Genomic DNA, 21,471 nt, shown 5'->3' with positions numbered 1-21,471 from the left:
TAGTGTGTGATAAAATCAAGTCTATAACAACTACCAATTTCTTTAGTCATTTAAAAATTCAGGTCTGGAGTAGATAAAATACAACTTCAAAATTACTTATCGTCTCATTTTAGAGTAAGCAAGTGAAAAGATCCTTTTTCTTCATTCAAGAACTATTTTGAACGCAGAGTTGTCTTTCTACCTCAGTAGTGTTGCTCTTTTCTAGAGTTTTCATGTTAGTAGACTTTTGACTATATATTTTTTATTTTTATACATATAATTTGAACTCTTGCTTTCTCTTTGTAAATTCTCTGATTTATAAAAATTGCTCTATAATTTTGCTTTCTACATTTGAAACTGATATATGTTCTTTGTATACAATTTTATTCAATTGTATGTTCCTATGACAAAAGATAACGTAAGTACTGAGGTTCCCAGATTCATAAATGTATCTATTTTTAGATATTTTAATTTAGAAATACATTTAAAATTTTTAATAGAGAGTAAGTATATTTTTGTGTCTAATTAAGATGCTTCATGCTTTTAGTATAAACTGCTCTTTTATTTTGAAAAATATTGTAAGTATTTAAGAAGGAAAGAATAGAAAGCAAATAGCTAATAATTTACCTGCATATTGGGTAGTAGGTAAAAATGAAACCCCGGTCATCAATTTAGAAAGTTTAGGTGGTGGGAGTATGTAACATGTAACTTTTGGATCTCCATTAAAAAATAATTCTTTATTTTTGTTACCTAATTTTACATCATGAGGCTCAGGGCTTTTATTTATATGACCTGCTGTTGTCTTGCTAATGAGGTTCACAAGTTTCTGCCCTGTATTCATAAAAGTATTATTGTCTTGTTAAACTGACTTATTCTATATTGTTCATCTGTGCTGTGACCATCTCCAGAGACAGATTTAGCAATGCGATATGCAGTGCTTCATAATGAGATTATTATCATTTTTAGTGCTTTTGCTATCTGTAAAATTGTCAGCTGATATATTCTGTAGACTATTCATGTGTTGTTCTGTTTAAACATATTTTTATTGCACTGTCTTTTCTTTGGTAAATCTTTAAAATATGTCATTACCTATGCTGTTCGTGACTATTCTAAGTGCTGTCACCTGTGATGTTCATACTTTGTGTTTGCACGATTTAACTTGATCATGATTCATCCTTTTTTCCCCCATGAATTTTTCCCCTTATATTGGTCTCCATATTTGCTATATCTCTCTCCTTTTCTCCCGCTCTTGTGCAGATAGCTCCTCCAAGAAGACAAAGTCTAGTTCAGAGGAGAGTAGATCCGAGATATATGGTAAGCTTATATAGCCAATTCAGCCTTGCACCTTTGGAGCTTGCTTCATGCTGTTTCCTTTTAAAAAATAACTACAGTCTTTCTGTGTCTGTTCTGCATGGCATGATCTACTACCGCAGGGAAAAGGAGCCTGGGGTTTCAGTGTGACTATGAAGTGGAAGCTTAAGGTTGCTAGAAATTAACATTGTAGAGTAAGAATAGGCCACATTATTCATCTTCTCTTTCATTTTGTTCATGTTAGGAAAGTGATTGTCTCCAATATGCTTGGATCAGGTTCCTCCGTATAATGTGAATGGGCGTTGAATTCTTGTTATCTTCTTCCCATGTCCCATTTGAAGTGTTTGGATCATGTAGAATTTCATTAGTGCTATCAGTCTTTTCCTCTAAATATAGTGCTGCTGTAATTTAATGTGTGTTAGCAGTTCTTTGAAATTTTTAAAAATTTGTTTATTTTTAATTGCCTCATCTTCTGGAAATATTCTTGTATGATTCATGCACAACAGCAAAAATACCTTAAGTATTTTATTTTTGTAACTTGAAGAATTTTGTCTGTGTCTTTTATAAGTTTTCCCAAACCTTATTCTGAATGGGAAAATTTCAAAATGACACTTTTTTTTTTTTTACAGAGAGAGTCAGAGAGAGGGTTAGGTAGGGACAGACAGACAGGAACAGAGAGAGATGAGAAACATCAATCATCAGTTTTTCATTGCGACACCTTAGTTGTTCATTGATTGCTTTCTCATATGTGCCTGGACTGTGGGCCTTCAGCAGACCGAGTAACCCCTTGCTCAAGCCAGCGACCTTGGATCCAAGCTGGTGAGCTTTAGCTCAAACCAGATGAGCCCGAACTCAACCTGGCAACCTCAGGGTTTCGAACCTGAGTCCTCAGCATCCCAGTCCAACGCTCTCTCCACTGCGCCACTGCCTGGTCAGGCTCAAAATGACACTTTTTAAAAATCTTTACAAAGAGCAGATTAACCAGAATGGTCAATTTTTGTAACAGAAGATTGAGACACTATTTCCAAATTGTAGCCTGTCTTCCAAAGACAATGTAAACCATATTTGTGAAACTCATACATGTTTTTTTTCTTTTTTCTCCTCCCCTTCCCTCCCCTTCCCTCCCCTCCTCTCCTTTTTCTCCCCTCCCCTCCCCTCCCCTCCCCTCCTCAGACAGACAGACTCCCACATGCGCCCTGACCCAGATCCACCTGGCAAGCCCCCTATGGGGTGATACTCTGCCCATCTGGGGCCTCTGCTCCGTTGCTTCGCAGCCGAGCTATTTTGGCGCCTGAGGTAAGGCCATGGAGCTGTCCTCAGCGCCCAGGGCCAACTTACTTGAACCATTTGAGCCCTGGCAGAAGGGAAGTGAGAAAGATAGAGAAGGGGGAGGGTTGGAGTAGATGGTCACTTCTTCTGTGTGCCCCGACCGGGAATTGAACCTGGGACTTCCATATGCTGGGCCGATGTTCTACTGCTAGGCCAACTGGCTAGGGCCCTTATTTTTTCTTTTCCTTGCAGTTTTACCTTCCCTTTTTCCTTGTTTTGACATCTAATTAGGTTTTTGAGAAAAGTGAATAGGAGAAGCAGGGCCTGGAATCAAGAGTTTAAAAATAATCTCTGAAAGACTGAGAAGTTATTTTCTTTTCAGATGATTCCAAATTTGGCATCAAAGGAAAACTGTCTTCTATAATGGAGCCAAAAGTCTATCAAGTAGAAGTTTACCCAGTTATAACTGTTTTCTAGCTTGATATTCATGAAAGGAAAATGAAATATGAAAATGTCCCTAACCCTTTTAAGACATTTTATAATTTATATCCCCTGACACTCAGCCCATAATATCAGATACTTTCTAATATTATGAAGCCTCAGTGTTTGCTTATAAAACAATAAATACTTCTCTGTTATATACATATATATAGTTCTTTACTTGGGTTTTGTGACCAGTCCTTTTTCTATTTAGTTCAACAGAAAATGTATATACCATGCCAAAGTTTATGTTTTTCCTTCCAAAGTATTTGGTTCCACATAAGTAAGAAGTAGCTTATGAATTTCTCAAGACTCTGTTCTGTATATACTGCTCACAAAAATTAGGGGATATTTTAAAATGAATATGAAGCGATAAAATATCCCCTAACCCTTTGAGTAATGAGTTTTTTTCATGCTTGCTGAACCCCGAGAGTGAGTTTTTTCAAAAAATAAAATTAGTTTCAGTTACAGTTTTATTAAATCATGTTTGTTTGATAACCAATTTATGGAAACAAGGAGAACATACATTTGCCTTTTTTTTTTTTTTATTTATCTTTCTGAAGCTGGAAACGGGGAGAGACAGTCGGACAGACTCCCGCATGAGCCCGACCAGGATCCACCCGGCACGCCCACCAGGGGCAACACTCTGCCCACCAGGGGGCGATGCTCTGCCCCTCCGGGGCGTCGCTCTGCCATGACCAGAGCCACTCTAGTGCCTGGGGCAGGGGCCAAGGAGCCATCCTTGCTCCAATGGAGCCTCGCTGCGGGAGGAGAAGAGAGAGACAGAGAGGAAGGAGAGGGGGAAGGGTGGAGAAGCAGATGGGTGCCTCTCCTGTGTGCCCTGGCCGGTAATAGAACCCGGGACTTCTGCACGCCAGGCCGACGCTCCACCACTGAGCCAACCGGCCAGGGCCTACATTTGCCTTTTTTTAATGTTGCCTTACACAGTTTAAAAATAAAAGTTTTTTTATGATCATACTCTGGATGGTCAGGAGGCACAAAGGTATACATGAACATTCGTACTACTCAAAGGGCTAATTTTTGTGAGCAGTATAGTTTCTTAGGCTTATTCTGTCCTTAGGAATGAGAGCACTATCTTTATAGCCCCTTTTATTTGGAGTAGCTTTTACAATGTTGTATTTTATCACCTCCACCATTTTCCTAGATGTTTGCTTAAGCTGATAGGATGTTTGCTTTGAATGATAAGATAATAGGCATATATGAAAGCTTGCTGTTTGATTTGGATGGTAATATTCCACTGAATTAGCACTAGTTCAGACATGCCATTGGCTTGGTAGTAATAGAACATTTTAAGTGGTAATAGGGAAGTAAGTTCCGAATTCTCTGTGTTTGTTTCTTGAAATTGCTTTTTTGGAAGGAACTGAGCCATGAGTCTTCAAAAAGCACTTACAGAGGGATGAGTTTATCAAACAGTTAGCATTTTAACTTAAATCTCTTTGGCATTACAGGTATTTTATCATCTGTGTGAATAGACTTCCTCAGACTGTGTGTAGTTTGTATGGCTAAGAAAGAATCTCTAATCTCTAAGGAACCAAGAAAGTTTGGACATACTGAAATAGGAGAGTAGAATCAAAGCACCTAGTGACATTGCTTTAGTGTTGGGTCTCTTAACAAGCTGTCTTCTAACTTTTGAGATTATATTGTCTTAGAGTAAAATTCATTAGCTGAATACTTAACACAAATGCCAGTTATTCACTTATAAATTATTAAAACTTTCTTAGCCATTTTAGAGCTGTTTTATCAGGTAAATTTACTTTGCTCATTTTAAAAGGAAACCAAATGCTTGTTTTATAGTGAATGTTTTTGTCTATTTTCTATCTGATGTAATAGGTCAGTATTTATTCCATATCCATTTACTTTAACCTCTGCACCTTTTGGAGTCTTTTCATCATATACAGATATATTATTTGCTATGGAATTTTAATGATACTTAATTTTCTATTTTTCTTGCTGATACTGAAATGGAGAAATTTTGTGTTTTTTTAGGGCTATAAGAGATTTAACAAGGGAATTTTGAATTAGATTACTTCTTCCTAATCTCTGTCTTGGTTTCATGAAGAGATTCCAGCTGGTAACATTTTGTACAAGAAATAACCCATGCCTTTTTAAAGCTGTCTTAGTCTGCTGGGCTGCTATAACGAAGTACTAGAGACTGGGCTTAAATAACAGAAATTTAATTATTTTTCTAACAGTTTTGGAGGCTAGAAGTATGAAATCAGGCTACCAGCATGATTGGGTTCTGGTGAGAGCTCTTCTCCTGGCTTGCTTTGGCTCACATGGTCTTTCTTGGTGCAAGCACATAGGAAGAGTGTGTGAGAGAGAGAGAGAGAGAGAGGAAGAGAGAGAGGAACGGAAGGTCAGGGGAGTAGAGAGAGAAGAACACTCACTTAACATGAATTTTTTCGGGAACATAAAGATACAGTCCAGAACAGAGGCAAACTGTTAGTACTTGGATACTTCAGAGTGTGTGTTTTAAAAATTCATATATTTTTCTTTTTTTAAATGTACTTTTTATTGAGGTGACATTGGTTAATAAAATTATACAGATTTCAGGTGTACAATTCTGTAATATATCATCTGTGTATTGTATTGTGAGTTCACCACCCCAAGTCAAGTCTCCTACCACCATTTATCCTCCCTCTATCCTCTTCTACCTCCCAAACATCCATAATTCTTTTTTCTTATTTAAGCTTCTTATATCTGTAAAAAGAAAGTTGGTTTTATTCTTACTTTCACCAAGTTGTTATTCTGTTTTCTTCTTCAACTTTGCAAAAAGCATTCTATAATATCAACCTTCTATGTCCTTATCAAACATTCACATTTTAACTTGTTGAAATCTGACATCTGAACACGTGCTATTGGGAAAGTAAACCGAAATATTTGACTTGAATATCTATGAACTTTTTTCAGTTCTTCCCTTCTCTCTGAACTATTTGACAATGCTGATGCCCTTTGGTTTCTACATTATTGTATCAACCTGGTTCTTTTCTCTTTATAATTGTTTTGTCTTGTGTTTATCACTTTTCCCATTTACAAACGTAGACATGACCGAGTTTCTGTCCCTGATATTTCTTTTTCTAGTTTTATATTTTTTAACTGCTAAATACTTTCACTGTAACTGTCCTTTGAATTCAGAATGACCAATCTGAAATTTGTCATTGTTCCCTGTGGTTAGAAATCAATCTTCCTCTCTCTTGATTTTCTTGATTCTTCTAGTGGTAGTATTCTTCCATTAACCTAATCTTACTTTTTTATAGTTATCTTTTACTTCTCCTCTTACTTTTCCTCTATAGTCAGCTGTTTACAAGATCTCATTGATTCTATTATCACATTATTTTTTATCCCTCATTATTTGGTTCCATTGCCACCACTTTGTTCAGTTTTTCATCATTTCATTGGACTATTTTAATAGGCTCATAACTTTCTTTTTTTTTTTTTTTTTTACAGGGACACAGAGAGAGAGTCAGAGAGAGGGATAGATAGGGACAGACAGACAAGAACGGAGAGAGATGAGAAGCATCAATCATCAGTTTCTCGTTGCGACACCTTAGTTGTTCATTGATTGCTTTCTCATATGTGCCTTGACCACAGGCCTTCAGCAGACCGAGTGACCCCTTGCTCGAGCCAGCGACCTTGGGTCCAAGCTGGTGAGCTTTGCTCAAACTAGATGAGCCTGCGCTCAAGCTGTCGACCTGGGGGTCTCGAACCTGGGTCCTCCGCATCCCAGTCCGACGCTCTATCCACTGTGCCACCACCTGGTCAGGATCCTAACTTTTTTTTACTTTGATTTTATATTGATTGACTTCCTATTCTTCATTCTTGTATAGTTTGTCAGGTTAGTATTACTGAAGTAAGGATTTGGGCATTCATTTGCTAGAAGTACAAATAGTTATTAAGATACTAGAAAGCCCGGTGGTCGTACGAAATGACCGCTGTTCTAGATATTATAAATTGTAATTAAAATGATTTGTGCAAAGGTGTCTGCTAATTCAAACTGAATTACCCAGGGCAGCCTATGGGGTTTCCCCCTTCTACTTGCTTAATTGCTTAAAGTAGAGTGCAATGAAGGAAACCACTGGCGGTACATTTCTTAAGAGCCACCGCTTGCTATTTGGATGCTGATTAGTCAATAATTTATTCAAGAGTGGTGGATAATTCTCAATTAGTGGAACTACAGTTTCCGGACTTGCAACATTGAGAAAATCCTTTCTTGCCATGGTCAAATCAATTAGTTTCTAACTTGAAGTTTAAGGACTGACAGTGTTCACATTTAATATTCATGTCACCAGAGGAGTGCTCAAAAATTAAAGTTTCTCCGTTTGAAACCGTTTTTTGTTTTTTTTTTTTAATTTTTTCTGAAGCCGGAAACGGGAAGAGACAGTCAGACAGACTCCCGCATGCGCCCGACCGGGATCCACCCGGCACGCCCACCAGGGGGTGACACTCTGCCCACCAGGGGGCGATGCTCTGCCCCTCCAGGGCATCGCCCTGTCGCGACCAGAGCCACTCCAGCGCCTGGGGCAGAGGCCAAGGAGCCATCCCCAGCGCCCGGGCCATTTCTGCTCCAATGGAGCCCCGGCTGCAGGAGGGGAAGAGAGACAAAGAGAGGAAGGAGAGGGGGAGGGGTGGAGAAGCAGATGGGCGCCTCTCCTGTGTGCCCTGGCCGGGAATTGAACCCGGGACTCCTGCACGCCAGGCTGACGCTCTACCACTGAGCCAATCGGCCAGGGCCCGTTTGAAACTGTTTTAATCCTTTTTGCGTTTCGGTCAGCATTACTCTGTCGTTTTTTTTGCATTTCTCTCCTGCCTTTGTTCAAGGGACTCATTTTGTCGAGACAGGCTTTTTTGTTTGCATCTGAGGCAAGCCTTGTTTCTCTATGCTCATCAGTCTCATTTTGCCGAGAAAGATGCGTTTGCTCTGCGACTGAAGCAAGCCTTGTCTTTCTCTGCTCAGTGGTTTCTTTTTGTCGAGAAAGCCATTTTTGTGCAGCTTTAGCTCCTTTTCTCTCCTCTTCAGTGCTGTATTTTCTAGGAGGCATTCTTAAAAGAAATTACGTTAAGACGTAGTTTTTATGTAAAACAGATGATTGCCAATGCAAACAAATGTTCACCTTCCCCCTGACCCGCTCAATTTGTGTTCAGCCGTGGCAACTTCACCCCATTGGCTAGTATAGTTACGCAAGCAACCAATAAGCTATAATAACTTAAGCCACATATAATAAAGATGCCATAATTTGTTTCCAGTTTATCATTCTACCTTTAATTTTCTTTTCTAAATATACCAAGACTCTTCTAAATTTTCATTTCCAGAATGTGGCTTGATATTCTTTCTTCACAGCATTCCCATTGCCTCGAAAGGTTTACCTCCCATAACTTTTTGTTAGAATCCTCCTAGTCTTCCAAGTCCAGATCAAATATGGCCTCCTTCATAGGGCTTTCTAGATTTGCCCAGCTACTTGTGTTGTTTGAGCTTTGACATCCTGCTTTGTATCTAGTTTTTGTACTTATATTTGTCTTCGCGTATCCTGTATTGTTGACACACTGGAGGTACTTATTCAGATTTGATCAAATGGTTGATGAGATTAGGATGAGTTTTTTATTAAAGAGAATTGGTGGAACAAAATGTTGACTCACCTTAATTGGATTTTTCTTCTGAAAAGATTTAAGATAGAAGAAAATATAACTTAGAAAAGAGACTTACTGTTGGTAATATTAGTCAAAAGAATGAAATCTGCATACTTGGAACTTAAGGCACCTCTCGCCTACAGCATTGTACATTTAGAATCAATAAGGTTCTTAATCAAAGGATTATCTGAGGTCTTACTCATAAAACATGTATGTCTGGCAGCAGTTTGAAAATGAGCTGTATTTATGAGGTTGTGCTTAGTCTTTCTCCACACCCTTCCCTGAAGCTAATTCTTAAGACATGAGACTTAGAGAAGCTTGATCATACAATAAAAGCAAAGGTTAAAAAAGACTAACGTGCTTTCACTAAAGTAAGTGCAGTGTGTAAGGGTTAACATGTTGCCTTCCATAGTTAACCACTCATTTTCAGTAATTTGCTTTTTGGCAGTATAGTTGTTGGTTTTTTCCAGGAATGTATTATAATGAAACTTTCTCCCCTTTCATGAATATCTTTTTATGACTGCCTGTCTTCCATACTCCAAAACATTACAAAGACCTAATTTTTTCATTTTTAAAATACAATTCTTAGTAATTGTCTTTTGAGTAAGAAATGATCTTTTTATGTTGGTTTTACATACTACATCATTATAAAGGGGATAAAAGGTCCTTTGTTAGAAAGAGAAAGTACAGTTTAGGAAAGGATAGTGTTTACGTGAGTTTGATAGAACATATTTATTTCATTGATGGCATGAAGCCTGATAGCTATTATCAGTTTCCAGATGGAATACCATAATCTTTAAAAAGGAAATAAAGAAAAATGTGTTTGTAACTAGAGGAGTTATTTTAGAGTAGGTAGGAATCAAATTATTTTAGTTAGAATCTAGGGCAGATGGTTAGTGTCTAACAGAAATATTTATCTAGGCCTGACCTGTGGTGGCGCAGTGGATAAAGCGTCAACCTGGAAATGCTGAGGTTGCCAGTTCAAAACCTTGGGCTTGCCTGGTCAAGGCACATATGGGAGTTGATGCTTCTTGCTCCTCCCCCTACACACTCTCCCTCTCTCTCTCTCTCCCTCTCTCTTTCTCTCCTCCCACCCATAATGAATAAATAAAATCTTAAAAAAAAATAAAAAAAAATTTATCTAATTTGCATAGTTTTGAGATCTGTGATTTTACTTTTTCTATAAAAGTGATTGGGTATGATTTATTTAAATTTATGTAAAATAAATTTAAATTTACTTAGTAAATATTCATTAAGCTCCTATTTATATGCCATGAACTATGAGTGATAGGGATACAAAGATAGGAGACTGTTCTCTGGTTTCTGGAAGATCACAATAGAATTGTAATACATTTTTGTAAGTACAGTAATAGAGATCTACACTAGTTTACTAATACTTTACTTGTACTTAAAAATAGATAGTGGTGGAGAAAATCTTTATAGAGCATTAAGAACAATAAGAATGAAGAAGTATTACTATGAGTGTCTCAGGGAAGTATAAGCCTTATTGTCTTACTTGTTGAATATTTTTTCTGCCTGTCTTCTTGCAGAGTGCTTCAGTACAGTTCATAGTAATGTAATTTTGTGACCTTATAAAAATTCATAATGAGAGATAAACACATTTGTATGGTAACTATAGTTAATTTTTGTAGCAGACAATGAGGGATTTAGCAAAACAAACCAACAAACCATAGACTATATGTGTTTGTTAAAATCAGAAAAGGTAAAAAATGAAATGTGAAATGGCTCTTTTAGAGTGAGGAGTCCACTTTTATTTTTCCTTTCTTTTATAACATAGGGCCTGTTATCTATACCATACTCTGATTCTTAGAAGGACACTATTAGTGTTTCCCTTTTTCTTTCTTGATTGTTATTCCCTGTCAAGATTTTAAGTTCTTTGAGAGCAGTCATCTAGTAGTTTTGTATTCCTCACAACAGCTATGGACTGCAGTGTTAAATAATTAGTAGATGGATGATCAATACGAATTTATAAATTGCTAAAACAAAGAAGTAGTTTTTTGTCAAAAAGGACAGTTCAAAGATATAATTTAGTCAGTATTGGTGATTTCAGTGTTAAGGGTGGAATTTATTCCCTCTGGTGGTTTAAAAAAAAGCTTCTGGTCTGCAAGTAGAACTTCACTCAAAAAAAAAGAAAAACATTTTATTGGATTTTGAATTGGAAGGAACACAATAGATCCAAGCATTTGAAAGACTGACTCTGAATTTTGAATGATATGTCAGCTTCATTTTCAGTTAATTATCTTGTTTTATGCAGGTGGCATAGATTCATAAGACAGAATGGTATGGTTAATTTGAATTCCATAGATTCTGAATTGGCTGTATATGTAAGGTAGGGGGTTTTTTTGTATTTTTTTTTTGTATTAGTCTCGTAATTCTTATATGGAAAGGTACATCAGATTCTCCTATGAGCATACAGAATAATAATAAATGGACAATATAGCTGGGTTGGGGATAGGAATAAAGTTAGTAGGCTGTACACATAGTTCTTCTTTCTCCTTTTCCTCTTTATACTTTGTTCCACATTTTCTACTTCTGATATAGAATTAAAATGGACAATTTTGAATTGGAGAAAACATATTTGCAGTATTTTGAGTGAATCCTATTATATTTAATCAATCCTTAACTGTCTTTTAGGACCCTAGGCATATTTGCTGAAGTTCACTGTGTATGATGATTTCTTTTTCTTAGATCACCTCTTTTGAGATTCTATCTATCCCTAGACTCCTCTACTTTTCCAATTTTTATTTATTAGTGATTTTCTTTAAAGTTTTTTCTGTGCCAGAACATATATGTCAGGCCCTGAGATAAGATTTTAAACAAGATAGAGCTCCGATACTCTGGGAGCATATAATTTACAAAAGGATAAAAACCAGTACGACTCAAACGGCACTATGAAGTAAGTAAAGAGTGCAGTGGAGTCTGTAAGGACTACCTAATCCAGTCTGGTAATCCAGGAAGAGCTTGCAAGAGGACATGATTCATTTCTGAGGCTTTCCTGTTTCTCATCTTCTGAAGTTACCTATCACTAAAAGCCCTGCTGTGTTAAATTTTCCTTTTCTCTTCCTGCCCCATTTAAAACTAATTTGCTGTCTGTTAAAACAAAATTTAGACAAAGACATAAATGAGAATTGATCCTTTCAAAGGAGGATTTGCAAAAACAATAGGAGTTTGTTAACACAGAAGTCTTTTTAATTTTTAATTGATAGATGAGTAATATATATATCTTTTTCTTTTTTTGTATGTGTGACAGAGAGAGAGACAGAGAGAGGAACAGATAAAGACAGACAGGCAAGAAGGGAGAGAGATGAGAATCAATTCTTTGTTGTGGCTCCTTAGTCTCCTTAGTTGTTCATTGATTGCTTTCTCATATGTGCCTTGGCCTGGTGGGGGCTACAGCAGAGCGAGTGACTCCTTGCTCAAGCCAGTGACCATGGGGGTTAAGTCTATGATCTCACGCTCAAGCCAGCGACCCTGCACTCAAGCTGGTGAGTAGTCCCCACTCAAGCTGGGTGAGCCCACACTCCTCAAGCCAGCGACCTCTTGGGGTTTGGAACTTGGGTCCTTTGTGTCCCAGTTCGACGCTCTATCCATTGCGCCACTGCCTACCTGGTCAGGTGATAGATGAGTAATATATTTCTGATGAGGAAAATTCAAGGGTAGCCTACCCTTAATCATAATAAAATAATATTTAACATTTATAAGCCCTTGGTATGTGTCAGTTTTCACTAATGAAATATACAAACAAACTTTTTTTGAGAGACAGAGAGAGGGACAGATAGATAGAAAGGGAGAGAGATGAGAAGCATCAGTTCTTCATTGCAGCATCTTAGTAGTTCATTGACTGCTTTCTCATATGTGCCTTGATGGGGGAAAGGCTACAGCAGACTGAGTGACCCCTTGCTCAAGCCAATGACCTTGGGCTCAAGCTAGTGAGCCTGCTCAAACCAGATGAGCCCGCACTCAAGCCAGCGACCTTGAGGTTTCGAACCTGGGTCCTCTGTGTCCCAGTCCTCAATGCTCTATCTACTGCGCCAGCGCCTGGTCAGGCCAAACATGTAAACTTTTAAACCCTCACTACTCCTCTTCCTCATTTTTTTACAAGCACTTTATTCTCTAAAGCGACCTGAAAAGGTTTGTCTGCTCAGTGGCTTAGCACAACAAGCACCACTATTAGAAACCTTTAATTCACTGATTTTCAGCTCTTGGGAGAACTGGGAGGGATGCATATACTATGAGAAATATATATATTCAATGTTTTAGTTGTCTTGAGTTTTATTTTAAAGTAACAATATCTAATTCATTTTGAAATCTCAAATAACTCTGTAAAGGAGGACATCAGATATTTATGTTTTCAAAACCAGGATTTTAAAAAGATTTCAGTGAAACATTGCTCTTGATCTATTTTGAGGTTCTCTGATTCACATATTCATTGTATTATGTACTAGAAATTTATAAAGAATGCCTTTTTTCTTTATTTTATGTATTCATACCTATTTCATTTAGAGTTTTTCCTAATTACTTGAAGGAAACAACATTTAGCAAAGGAAAAAGGTTGAATTCTGATGGGTTATCTTTCCTTCACCCTCATTACAGTTGACTTTTGTGGGAGCAGTGAATTCAAATGTTATTTTGTATTTAGTAATTATTGATTTTTTAATGTTGAAAATCAACTTTCTTGAAGTAAAATTTATGTAAAATAAGATGCTCTCTAAATTTTAGGTGTGCATTTCAAGGAATTTTGACAAATGAATATACTCATATAACCATTACCTAAATTAAGATATAGGACATTTGCACCACCCCAGAAAGTCCTTAATGTTCTTTGCAGACATTCTCTCTACCCGGCCCCTAGGAAAACAATAATCTGGTTTTTTGTCACTATAGTTTAGTATTGTCTATTTTGCATTGGACTCATTATGATTGCTGGCTTTGTATCTGCCGTCTTTTGCTTAGCATATTTTTATGATTCATTTTGGTTTGTTGCATGTATAAGTAGTTCTTGTTTTATGTTCTAGTTTTGGGCCTTTATGAACAAAAAACTGCTATAAACATTTGTCTGCAGTCTTTACATGGCCATGAGTTTTTATTTCTCTTGGGTATGAAATTGTTGGGTTATATGTAAATGTATACTTACCTTTCCAAGAAATTTCTAAATTGTTTTTCAAAGTGTACAATTTTACACTCCCACCGGGGTGTATGAGCATTGCAGTTGCTCCACATCCATATCAACACTTGGTACTTCAGTCATCTTTTTAGCCATTTCAGTTAGTATATAGTAGCATTTCCATGTGATTTTAATTTGCATTTTTTTGATGACTGTAGATATTGAACACCTTTGCATGTGCTTTTTACCCATTGGTGTGTCTTTCTTAGTGATATGTTTACTGAAATCTTTTGCCCCTTTTAAAATGTCATCTATCTTTGAATTGTAGAGCTGTTTTTTATTTAGATTTGTTATTGGTTTGTTTTTTTAAGCAAGTGAGAGAGAGACTGGAAGGGAGAGAGATGAGAAACATCAACTCGTAGTTGCAGCACTTTAGTTGTTCATCGATTGCTTCTTATATGTGCCTTGACCAGGATTCCAGCTGAACCAGTGACCCCTTGCTCAAGTCAGCAACCTTGGGCTTCAAGTCAGTGATTTGGGCTCAAGCCAGAGACCATGGGGTCATGTCTATGATCTCATGCTTGAGCCAGCAACCTCGTGCTCATGCTGGTGAGCCCATGTGCAAGCTGGATGAGCCCATGCTCAAGCCAGTGACTTTGGGGTTTCAAACCTGTGTCCTCAGCATCCTAGGTTGATGCTCTATCCACTGCACCACCACCTAGTAAGGCTGTAGGGTTTTGTTTTGTTTTTTTAATTGGATATGTTTTTTAATTTTTTAATTTTTTTTATTTTTTTTTCATTTTTCTGAAGCTGGAAACGGGGAGAGACAGTCAGACAGACTCCCGCATGCGCCCGACCGGGATCCACCCGGCACGCCCACCATGGGCGACGCTCTGCTCACCAGGGGGCGATGCTCTGCCCATCCTGGGCGTCGCCATGTTGCGACCAGAGCCACTCTAGCGCCTGAGGCAGAGGCCAAGAGCCATCCCCAGCGCCCGGGCCATCTTTGCTCCAGTGGAGCCTCAGCTGCGGGAGGGGAAGAGAGAGACAGAGAGGAAAGCGCGGCGGAGGGGTGGAGAAGCAAATGGGCGCTTCTCCTGTGTGCCCTGGCCGGGAATCGAACCCGGGTCCTCCGCACGCTAGGCTGACGCTCGACCGCTGAGCCAACCGGCCAGGGCTGGATATGTTTTTATTATTGGGGATTTGTTTTGTGAATATTTTGCCCCTCTGTTTGGCTTGCCTTTTCATTTTATTAGTGACTTTTAGAAGAGCAGATGTTCTAAATTTAGAGTTTTAACTTACCATTTTTTTTCTTTTATAGTTGGTGAATTTTGCCTCCTAAACAATCTCTGGCTATCCCTTTGATCTTGAAGATTTTTTTTCTGTTTTCTCATGAAAAACTTTAGCTGTATATTTAGGTCCATGATCTGTTTTAATTTTTGTTTGGGTCCTCTTTCCCTCACCTTGCCCTGACAATTTTCGTTTGCTGTTTAACTAGAAGGAAAATAAATTCTCCTGGAGGAATCAGGTCAGTATATAAAAGAGATTTAAAGAATTGATTGAGCTCACAGATTCTTTATTTATATTTTCTACTTTCTCTTCTTTTTGTTTATTTTTTCTTTGAGCCAGGGCCTTTCTTAAACTCTTTGGACTTTCTTCCTTTTTCTGTCCTGAGGGCGAACAGCTGCAGGTGTTCTGCAAGTATCTCCTTTCTTTATATAGTCTGTTTTTCTAGTGTATTTTCCTGAGAGTGAGATTGAATTTCTCTAGAGTTTATTATGGGCTTTTTCTAGCCTATTTTTTCAGTGTTCTGAATTGGGGTGGGGGGGGTGGGGGTAGCAGTTAAACACCAATAAGAGCACCAAACCACAAGGTGGCAGGGGAGGATTTTGTATTACAAATAACAGCATAGATGCTCTAGTGGGCTTTTCTTCTGTCTCCTCCCTAATACTTCATCCTTTCCAGTTTGCCATTGCTGTTTTTAATCTTGGAGCAAATATATTCTGCCTCTCCAGTGAGAAACCACTATGGATGATTTTGTATTCTTGTGTTTGTTTTGTTCATGGGGTTAGTATTCTTTTTTATATATGGGTTTCATGTGCTACCTTGTATTTCTCCAGAAAGAATACATACAGTTCATTACTAATATGTAATTATTGTCCTTTTTTCTCTTTGTTTTTCTCTTCCTTCTCTCTACCCTGTGGTTCTTGTGCAGGTCTTGTACAGCGTTGTGTGATCATCCAGAAGGATGACAATGGATTTGGGCTGACGGTCAGTGGAGACAATCCAGTCTTCGTACAGTCTGTCAAAGAAGGCAAGGCATTTTTTTAGACTCTCTTTTCAGAACAAACAGCAAGAATAAAAAAGCTTAAATAAAGTCTATGGCCCAGAATAAAATAATCATATGCATTGCAGGTTATATGGCTTCTTTTGCTAGGTTTGTCTTTACAGTTTTAGGCATGAATTTTCCTCAGTTGATTTTCTTTGTATTTTATAGCTTTAGAAATCAGGACTCTTTGGTCATGATACTTTATGCATCATCACTTACAGAAGTTTATGGAGTATTATTTCTTCAGAGATATTTTGCTAGAGATCGATTAAACAGACAGTATAGACTCAAAAAGATCCATTTTTCCCCCCAAAACAATAATTATATCTTTTACTGCTACTACCATTTTTGACTACTTTCTTTACATAGGGTGTTAAAATTTGAGGTAGCTATTTTTTAATCCCCGTTTTATAGATGATAGTGAGGCTTAGAGTAAAAAAACATAAAATCAGTCCATGATCACACAGCCAGTGAGGCACAGGGGCAGCTTTGAACCTAAGTCTGTCTGACTTTACAGCCCATATTCTTAAGCACTTTGTTATGCTGCTTCTCTTTCAAGAAAGATTATCAATTAATACAAATGAGTTACATTTTAAGTAATTAATTTCTCTTACAGATGGAGCAGCCATGCGGGCTGGAGTACAGACAGGTGATCGAATCATCAAGGTAAGGAAAAGACTATTACAGAATTTATGTTAAAACTTAGCCATATTTTATTTTTTTCACTTGGATTTTTATAAAAAGCACATTGTATACAATGGATTTGTGAACTATAAAAACTTTTTTCATTTTAAAATTAATATTACCTTATACTTAAAGGCATAATAAAAGCCTCAAATAAATTGAGTCATATATGTTCCTAGATGGTTGACTCACTGTTAGGAAGATCATTTCTCTCCATATTAATATTTTAGCAAGAAATTCTCATCAAAATGTACTTAGAATTGGGGAGGTGTGACATTACTTAGCAAACTGCTTATTGTTTCAAATAACCTTTGTAAAGGTATAAGAATAGCTAGTGAAAAAAATGTTATTTATATGGATTTGTGTGAAATGACATGGTGTTGATAAATTAAAGCAAGTGACTCTATTATACATATAGAACTATAATTAGAACACAGTAGAGGGTCCAGAAACAGGAATTGAATTTTGGTCAGTAAGGAAAGAATGGAATTACTAAGAAAAAACTAATCCAGCTCTGGCCGGCTAGCTCAGTTGGTTAAAACATCGTCCCGATACATGAATGTTATGGGATTCGATCCTGGTCAGGGCATATACAAGAATCAGTGAATACATAGATAAGTGGAACAGCAAATCAATGTTTCTCTCTCTCTCTCTTTTGCTTTTATTTTCTAAAATCAGTAAATAAAAATAAAAGAATAGTCTAATAGAAAAATGGGCAAATAACTTGATCAGGCAATTCTCCAAAGTAATTGAAATACCGTAAATAAAATATTAATATGGCTATATCCAACCTCACTTATAAATTAAAAAGATAAGTGAAAATATCTTTGGTTGTCAGAAGTTTTAAAGGTTGATAATACATATCAGGTATAGTTTGGATATGGTAAAATGGCTATTCTCATAAGCTTGTCATGAGTATAAATTAGGTAAAATTTGTTTGGATGGAAATTTGTGAATATATATCAAAAGTTATATGCTTTAACCAGCAATTTTGCTTTTAGGATACATGTACAGGGAAATTCATTTCAGCTTCATTATATTGAAAACTTATAAACAACCTAAATATATATAAACTGAGAGGTAGAGAAATAAAATCCATTTTTATCTTCAGCTTTTTAAAAGGATTTGTGTATCTATAATGAAAGATATTCACAATACAATAAAAAGTATTTATTTATTTGCAGAAAGAAGGCATTAGAATGTCTATATGTTTCTGTATATGTGGTATGTATATGCTAGCATAAGATCTCAAAGATTAGGCCCTGGCCGGTTGGCTCAGCGGTAGAGCGTCGGCCTAGCGTGCGGAGGACCCGGGTTCGATTCCCAGCCAGGGCACACAGGAGAAGCGCCCATTTGCTTCTCCACCCCTCCGCCGTGCCTTCCTCTCTGTCTCTATCTTCCCCTCCCGCAGCCAAGGCTCCATTGGAGCAAAGATGGCCCGGGCGCTGGGGATGGCTCTGTGGCCTCTGCCCCAGGCGCTAGAGTGGCTCTGGTCGCAACATGGCGACGCCCAGGATGGGCAGAGCATCGCCCCCTGGTGGGCAGAGCGTTGCCCCATGGTGGGTGTGCCGGGTGGATCCCGGTCGGGCGCATGCGGGAGTCTGTCTGACTGTCTCTCCCTGTTTCCAGCTTCAGAAAAATGCAAAAAGAAAAAAAAAAAAAAAACAAAAACAAAAAAAAAGATCTCAAAGATTAAACATCATAGTTAACAGAGATTGTTTCTGGTGGACATGATGAGTAAACTTTTACTTCTATTTTATACACTAATATAGTTGAACTTATAAAAATCAGTGTTACTTGTGTTAGAAAAAAATAGTTTTAATGTTAGATCCATTTTTGCTATTTTTACCTTAATTTGTTTTGTTCAGTGGACACTTTGGATAACATTTCCTACATTTAGCCTCTCTGAAAATTAATTTTCTTTGTAAAGATTAAGTCACAACTGGGAAACTAAAAGTAAGTTGAATATTATTTTGGAAATAGTTATTTTTTCATCATATAAAAATGCATTACGATTTTGACAAATCACTGAATTTGTAATTAAAAGCAAGGAGATGTTTTCTGTTTGCAAGAGTCCTACACTGTGAAGGATTTGTAAATCTGTTGCACTGTTGCATTTTATGTTTTGTCATCTGTCATGGTGAATGCATTGTAATGCTCTTTAAATCAAGACCTTGTTTTGTATTCAGGTTCATTTTGTTGTTGATTATACCTTATAGTAGTAAAATTGAATATTGAATCAAATATATACATATTTTAATATATACATAGTACTGTTTACTCTATTGTAATTGGTTATACTAGGTGTAATAATTCCTGAAATCAGTTTACCCATTGTCTCAATAGAATGTATCTGACATACACTATTTTCACTTTTGCAGGTGAATGGAACTCTGGTGACTCATTCAAACCATTTGGAGGTAGTCAAGTTAATCAAATGTAGGTGAATGTTACTATTTTAGTTGTTCTGAAACATTAAAGCAGAGATCAGCAAATATTTTCTATAATAGACCAGATAGTAAACATTTTAGGCTTTGTGGACTATATGGTTTATTAATTGTGTCATTGGAGCATGAAAACAGTCATAAATAATATGGAAGTGAATGAGTGTGTCTGTGTTTGAATAAAACTTTGTTGGCCCTGACTGGTTGGCCCAGTGAATAGAGTGTTGGCCTGCGTATGGACATCCAGATTCGATACCTGGTGAGGGCACACATTAGAAGTGACCATCTGCTTCTCTCCCCACTCTCTTCCCCTTCTTTTCCTCTTCCCCTCCTGCAGCCAGTGGCTCAGTTGATTTGAGCATTAGCCCCAGATGGGGTTTGCTGGGTAGATCCTGGTCAGGGTGCATGCGGGAGTCTGCCTCTCTATCTCCCCTCCTCTCCCTTAAAATAAATAAATAAATAATTTTAAAAATAAAACTTTGTTTGCCAAAATAGTCTGTGGAATAGGGTAAGCCCCATGGCTAGAGTTTGCTGACTCCTGTATTACATGAAAATCTGAGTTGAAAATTCTTAACTAAATAATTATCTTCTGTCAACTTCACATATGTGATTGAGTGTAACATCATTGTCATCTTGGTAATATTGAAAGCATGTATTTAAAAGAATGTTGGCCCTGGGCAGTTAGCTCAGTTGGTTAGAGCATCGTCCTGAAACGACAAAGTTGTGGTTTGATCTGGTCAGGGCACACATGGGAAGCAACCAATGAATGCACTACCGAATGGAATAACAAATGAATGCTTCCCTTTTTCCTCTCTTCGCACTCCTTTCCATTCTTAGTCTCTCTAAAAATCAACCAATAAATACAAAATTAAGCCCTGGTGGGATAGTTTAGTTGGTTGGAGCATTATCTCAAAGTGCAGAGGTTGCTGGTTCAATCCCTGGTCAGGGCACATACAAGAACAGCTTGATGTTCCTGTGTCCCTGCCTCTCTCTAAATTAGAAAGAAAAGAAAAAGAAATGTCTGAGCCACCTGAGAAGGAAGATTGAGAAATTGGATACAATGGCCAAGATAAACTGGAAATTGTATCATTATAGTCCAGAAAATTAGTTTAACTGCCTAATATCTTTTTTTTTTTTGGACAGAGAGAGGGACAGATAAGAACAGACAGAAAGGGCCCTGGCTGGTTGGCTCAGTGGTAGAGCGTCGGCCTGGCGTGCAGAAGTCCCGGGTTCGATTCCCGGCCAGGGCACACAGGAGAAGCACCCATCTGCTTCTCCACCCCTCCCCCTCTCCTTCCTCTCTGTCTCTCTCTTCCCCTCCTGCAGCCAAGGCTCCATTGGAGCAAAGATGGCCCGGGCGCTGGAGATGGCTCCTTGGCCTCTGCCCCAGGCGCTAGAGTGGCTCTGGTCACAGCAGAGCGACGCCCTGGAGGGGCAGAGCATCGCCCCCTGGTGGGCAGAGCGTCGCCCCCTGGTGGGTGTGCCAGGTGGATCCCGGTCGGGCGAATGTGGGAGTCTGTCTGATTGTCTCTCCCCGTTTCCAGCTTCAGAAAAAAATAAATAAATAAAAATAAATAAATAAATAAATAAAAAAGAATAGACAGGAAGGGAGAGAGATGAGAAGTATCAGTTCTCGTTGCAGCTCCTTATTTCATTGATTGCTTTCTCATATGTACCTTGACTGGGGGGCTATAGCAGAGCAAGTGACCCCTTGCTCAAACCAGCGACCTTGGGCTCAAGCTGGTGAACCTTGGGCTTCAAGCCAGTGACCCCACACTCAAGCTTGCGCTCTTAGGGTTTTGAACCTGGGTCCTCATTGTCCCAGTCTGATGCTCTATTCACTGTGCCACCTCTTGGTCAGGCTAAATTGGATTTTTTTTAAGTGTGGATAAGTGTTTAGCAGATGATGAAACTTTGTCACATTACTGAATCTTACTGTCAAAGACTAAGTGGTGAAATGCTGAAAAATATTTTTACAATGTTATTTTCCCTTCCCTTCACTTTCTTTTACCTCCTCCCTCCCAGCTGGCTCCTATGTAGCTCTCACTGTTCAGGGACGCCCACCTGGGTCGCCCCAGATTCCACTTGCCGATTCTGAAGTAGAGCCATCAGTCATTGGACATATGTCTCCCATTCTGACATCCCCTCATTCACCTGGAGCATCAGGGAATATGGACAGAATTACTAGTCCTGTGCTTATGGGG

General features: G+C 38.1%; 1 protein-coding gene across 4 annotated transcripts in view; it reads left to right on the top strand.

Annotated features, from left to right (window-relative positions):
• ARHGEF12 (Rho guanine nucleotide exchange factor 12) overlaps positions 1-21,471 on the top strand; it is a 162,261-nt gene that overhangs the window by 66,326 nt on the left and 74,464 nt on the right. For 2 of the 4 annotated variants that reach the window (XM_066371666.1, XM_066371663.1), the window contains exons 4-8: positions 1,237-1,293; positions 16,026-16,124; positions 16,756-16,805; positions 19,205-19,262; positions 21,293-21,471. In XM_066371666.1, coding sequence (XP_066227763.1) covers positions 1,237-1,293; positions 16,026-16,124; positions 16,756-16,805; positions 19,205-19,262; positions 21,293-21,471 — 443 coding nt within the window. The remainder of the gene's footprint in view (positions 1-1,236; positions 1,294-16,025; positions 16,125-16,755; positions 16,806-19,204; positions 19,263-21,292) is intronic. The other 2 variants (XM_066371664.1, XM_066371665.1) reach the window with 2 other exon arrangements.

Source organism: Saccopteryx leptura, chromosome 1, assembly GCF_036850995.1.
Source record: "Saccopteryx leptura isolate mSacLep1 chromosome 1, mSacLep1_pri_phased_curated, whole genome shotgun sequence".
Classification (NCBI taxonomy): domain Eukaryota; kingdom Metazoa; phylum Chordata; class Mammalia; order Chiroptera; family Emballonuridae; genus Saccopteryx; species Saccopteryx leptura.
This window is presented reverse-complemented; position numbering and strand designations above follow the sequence as displayed.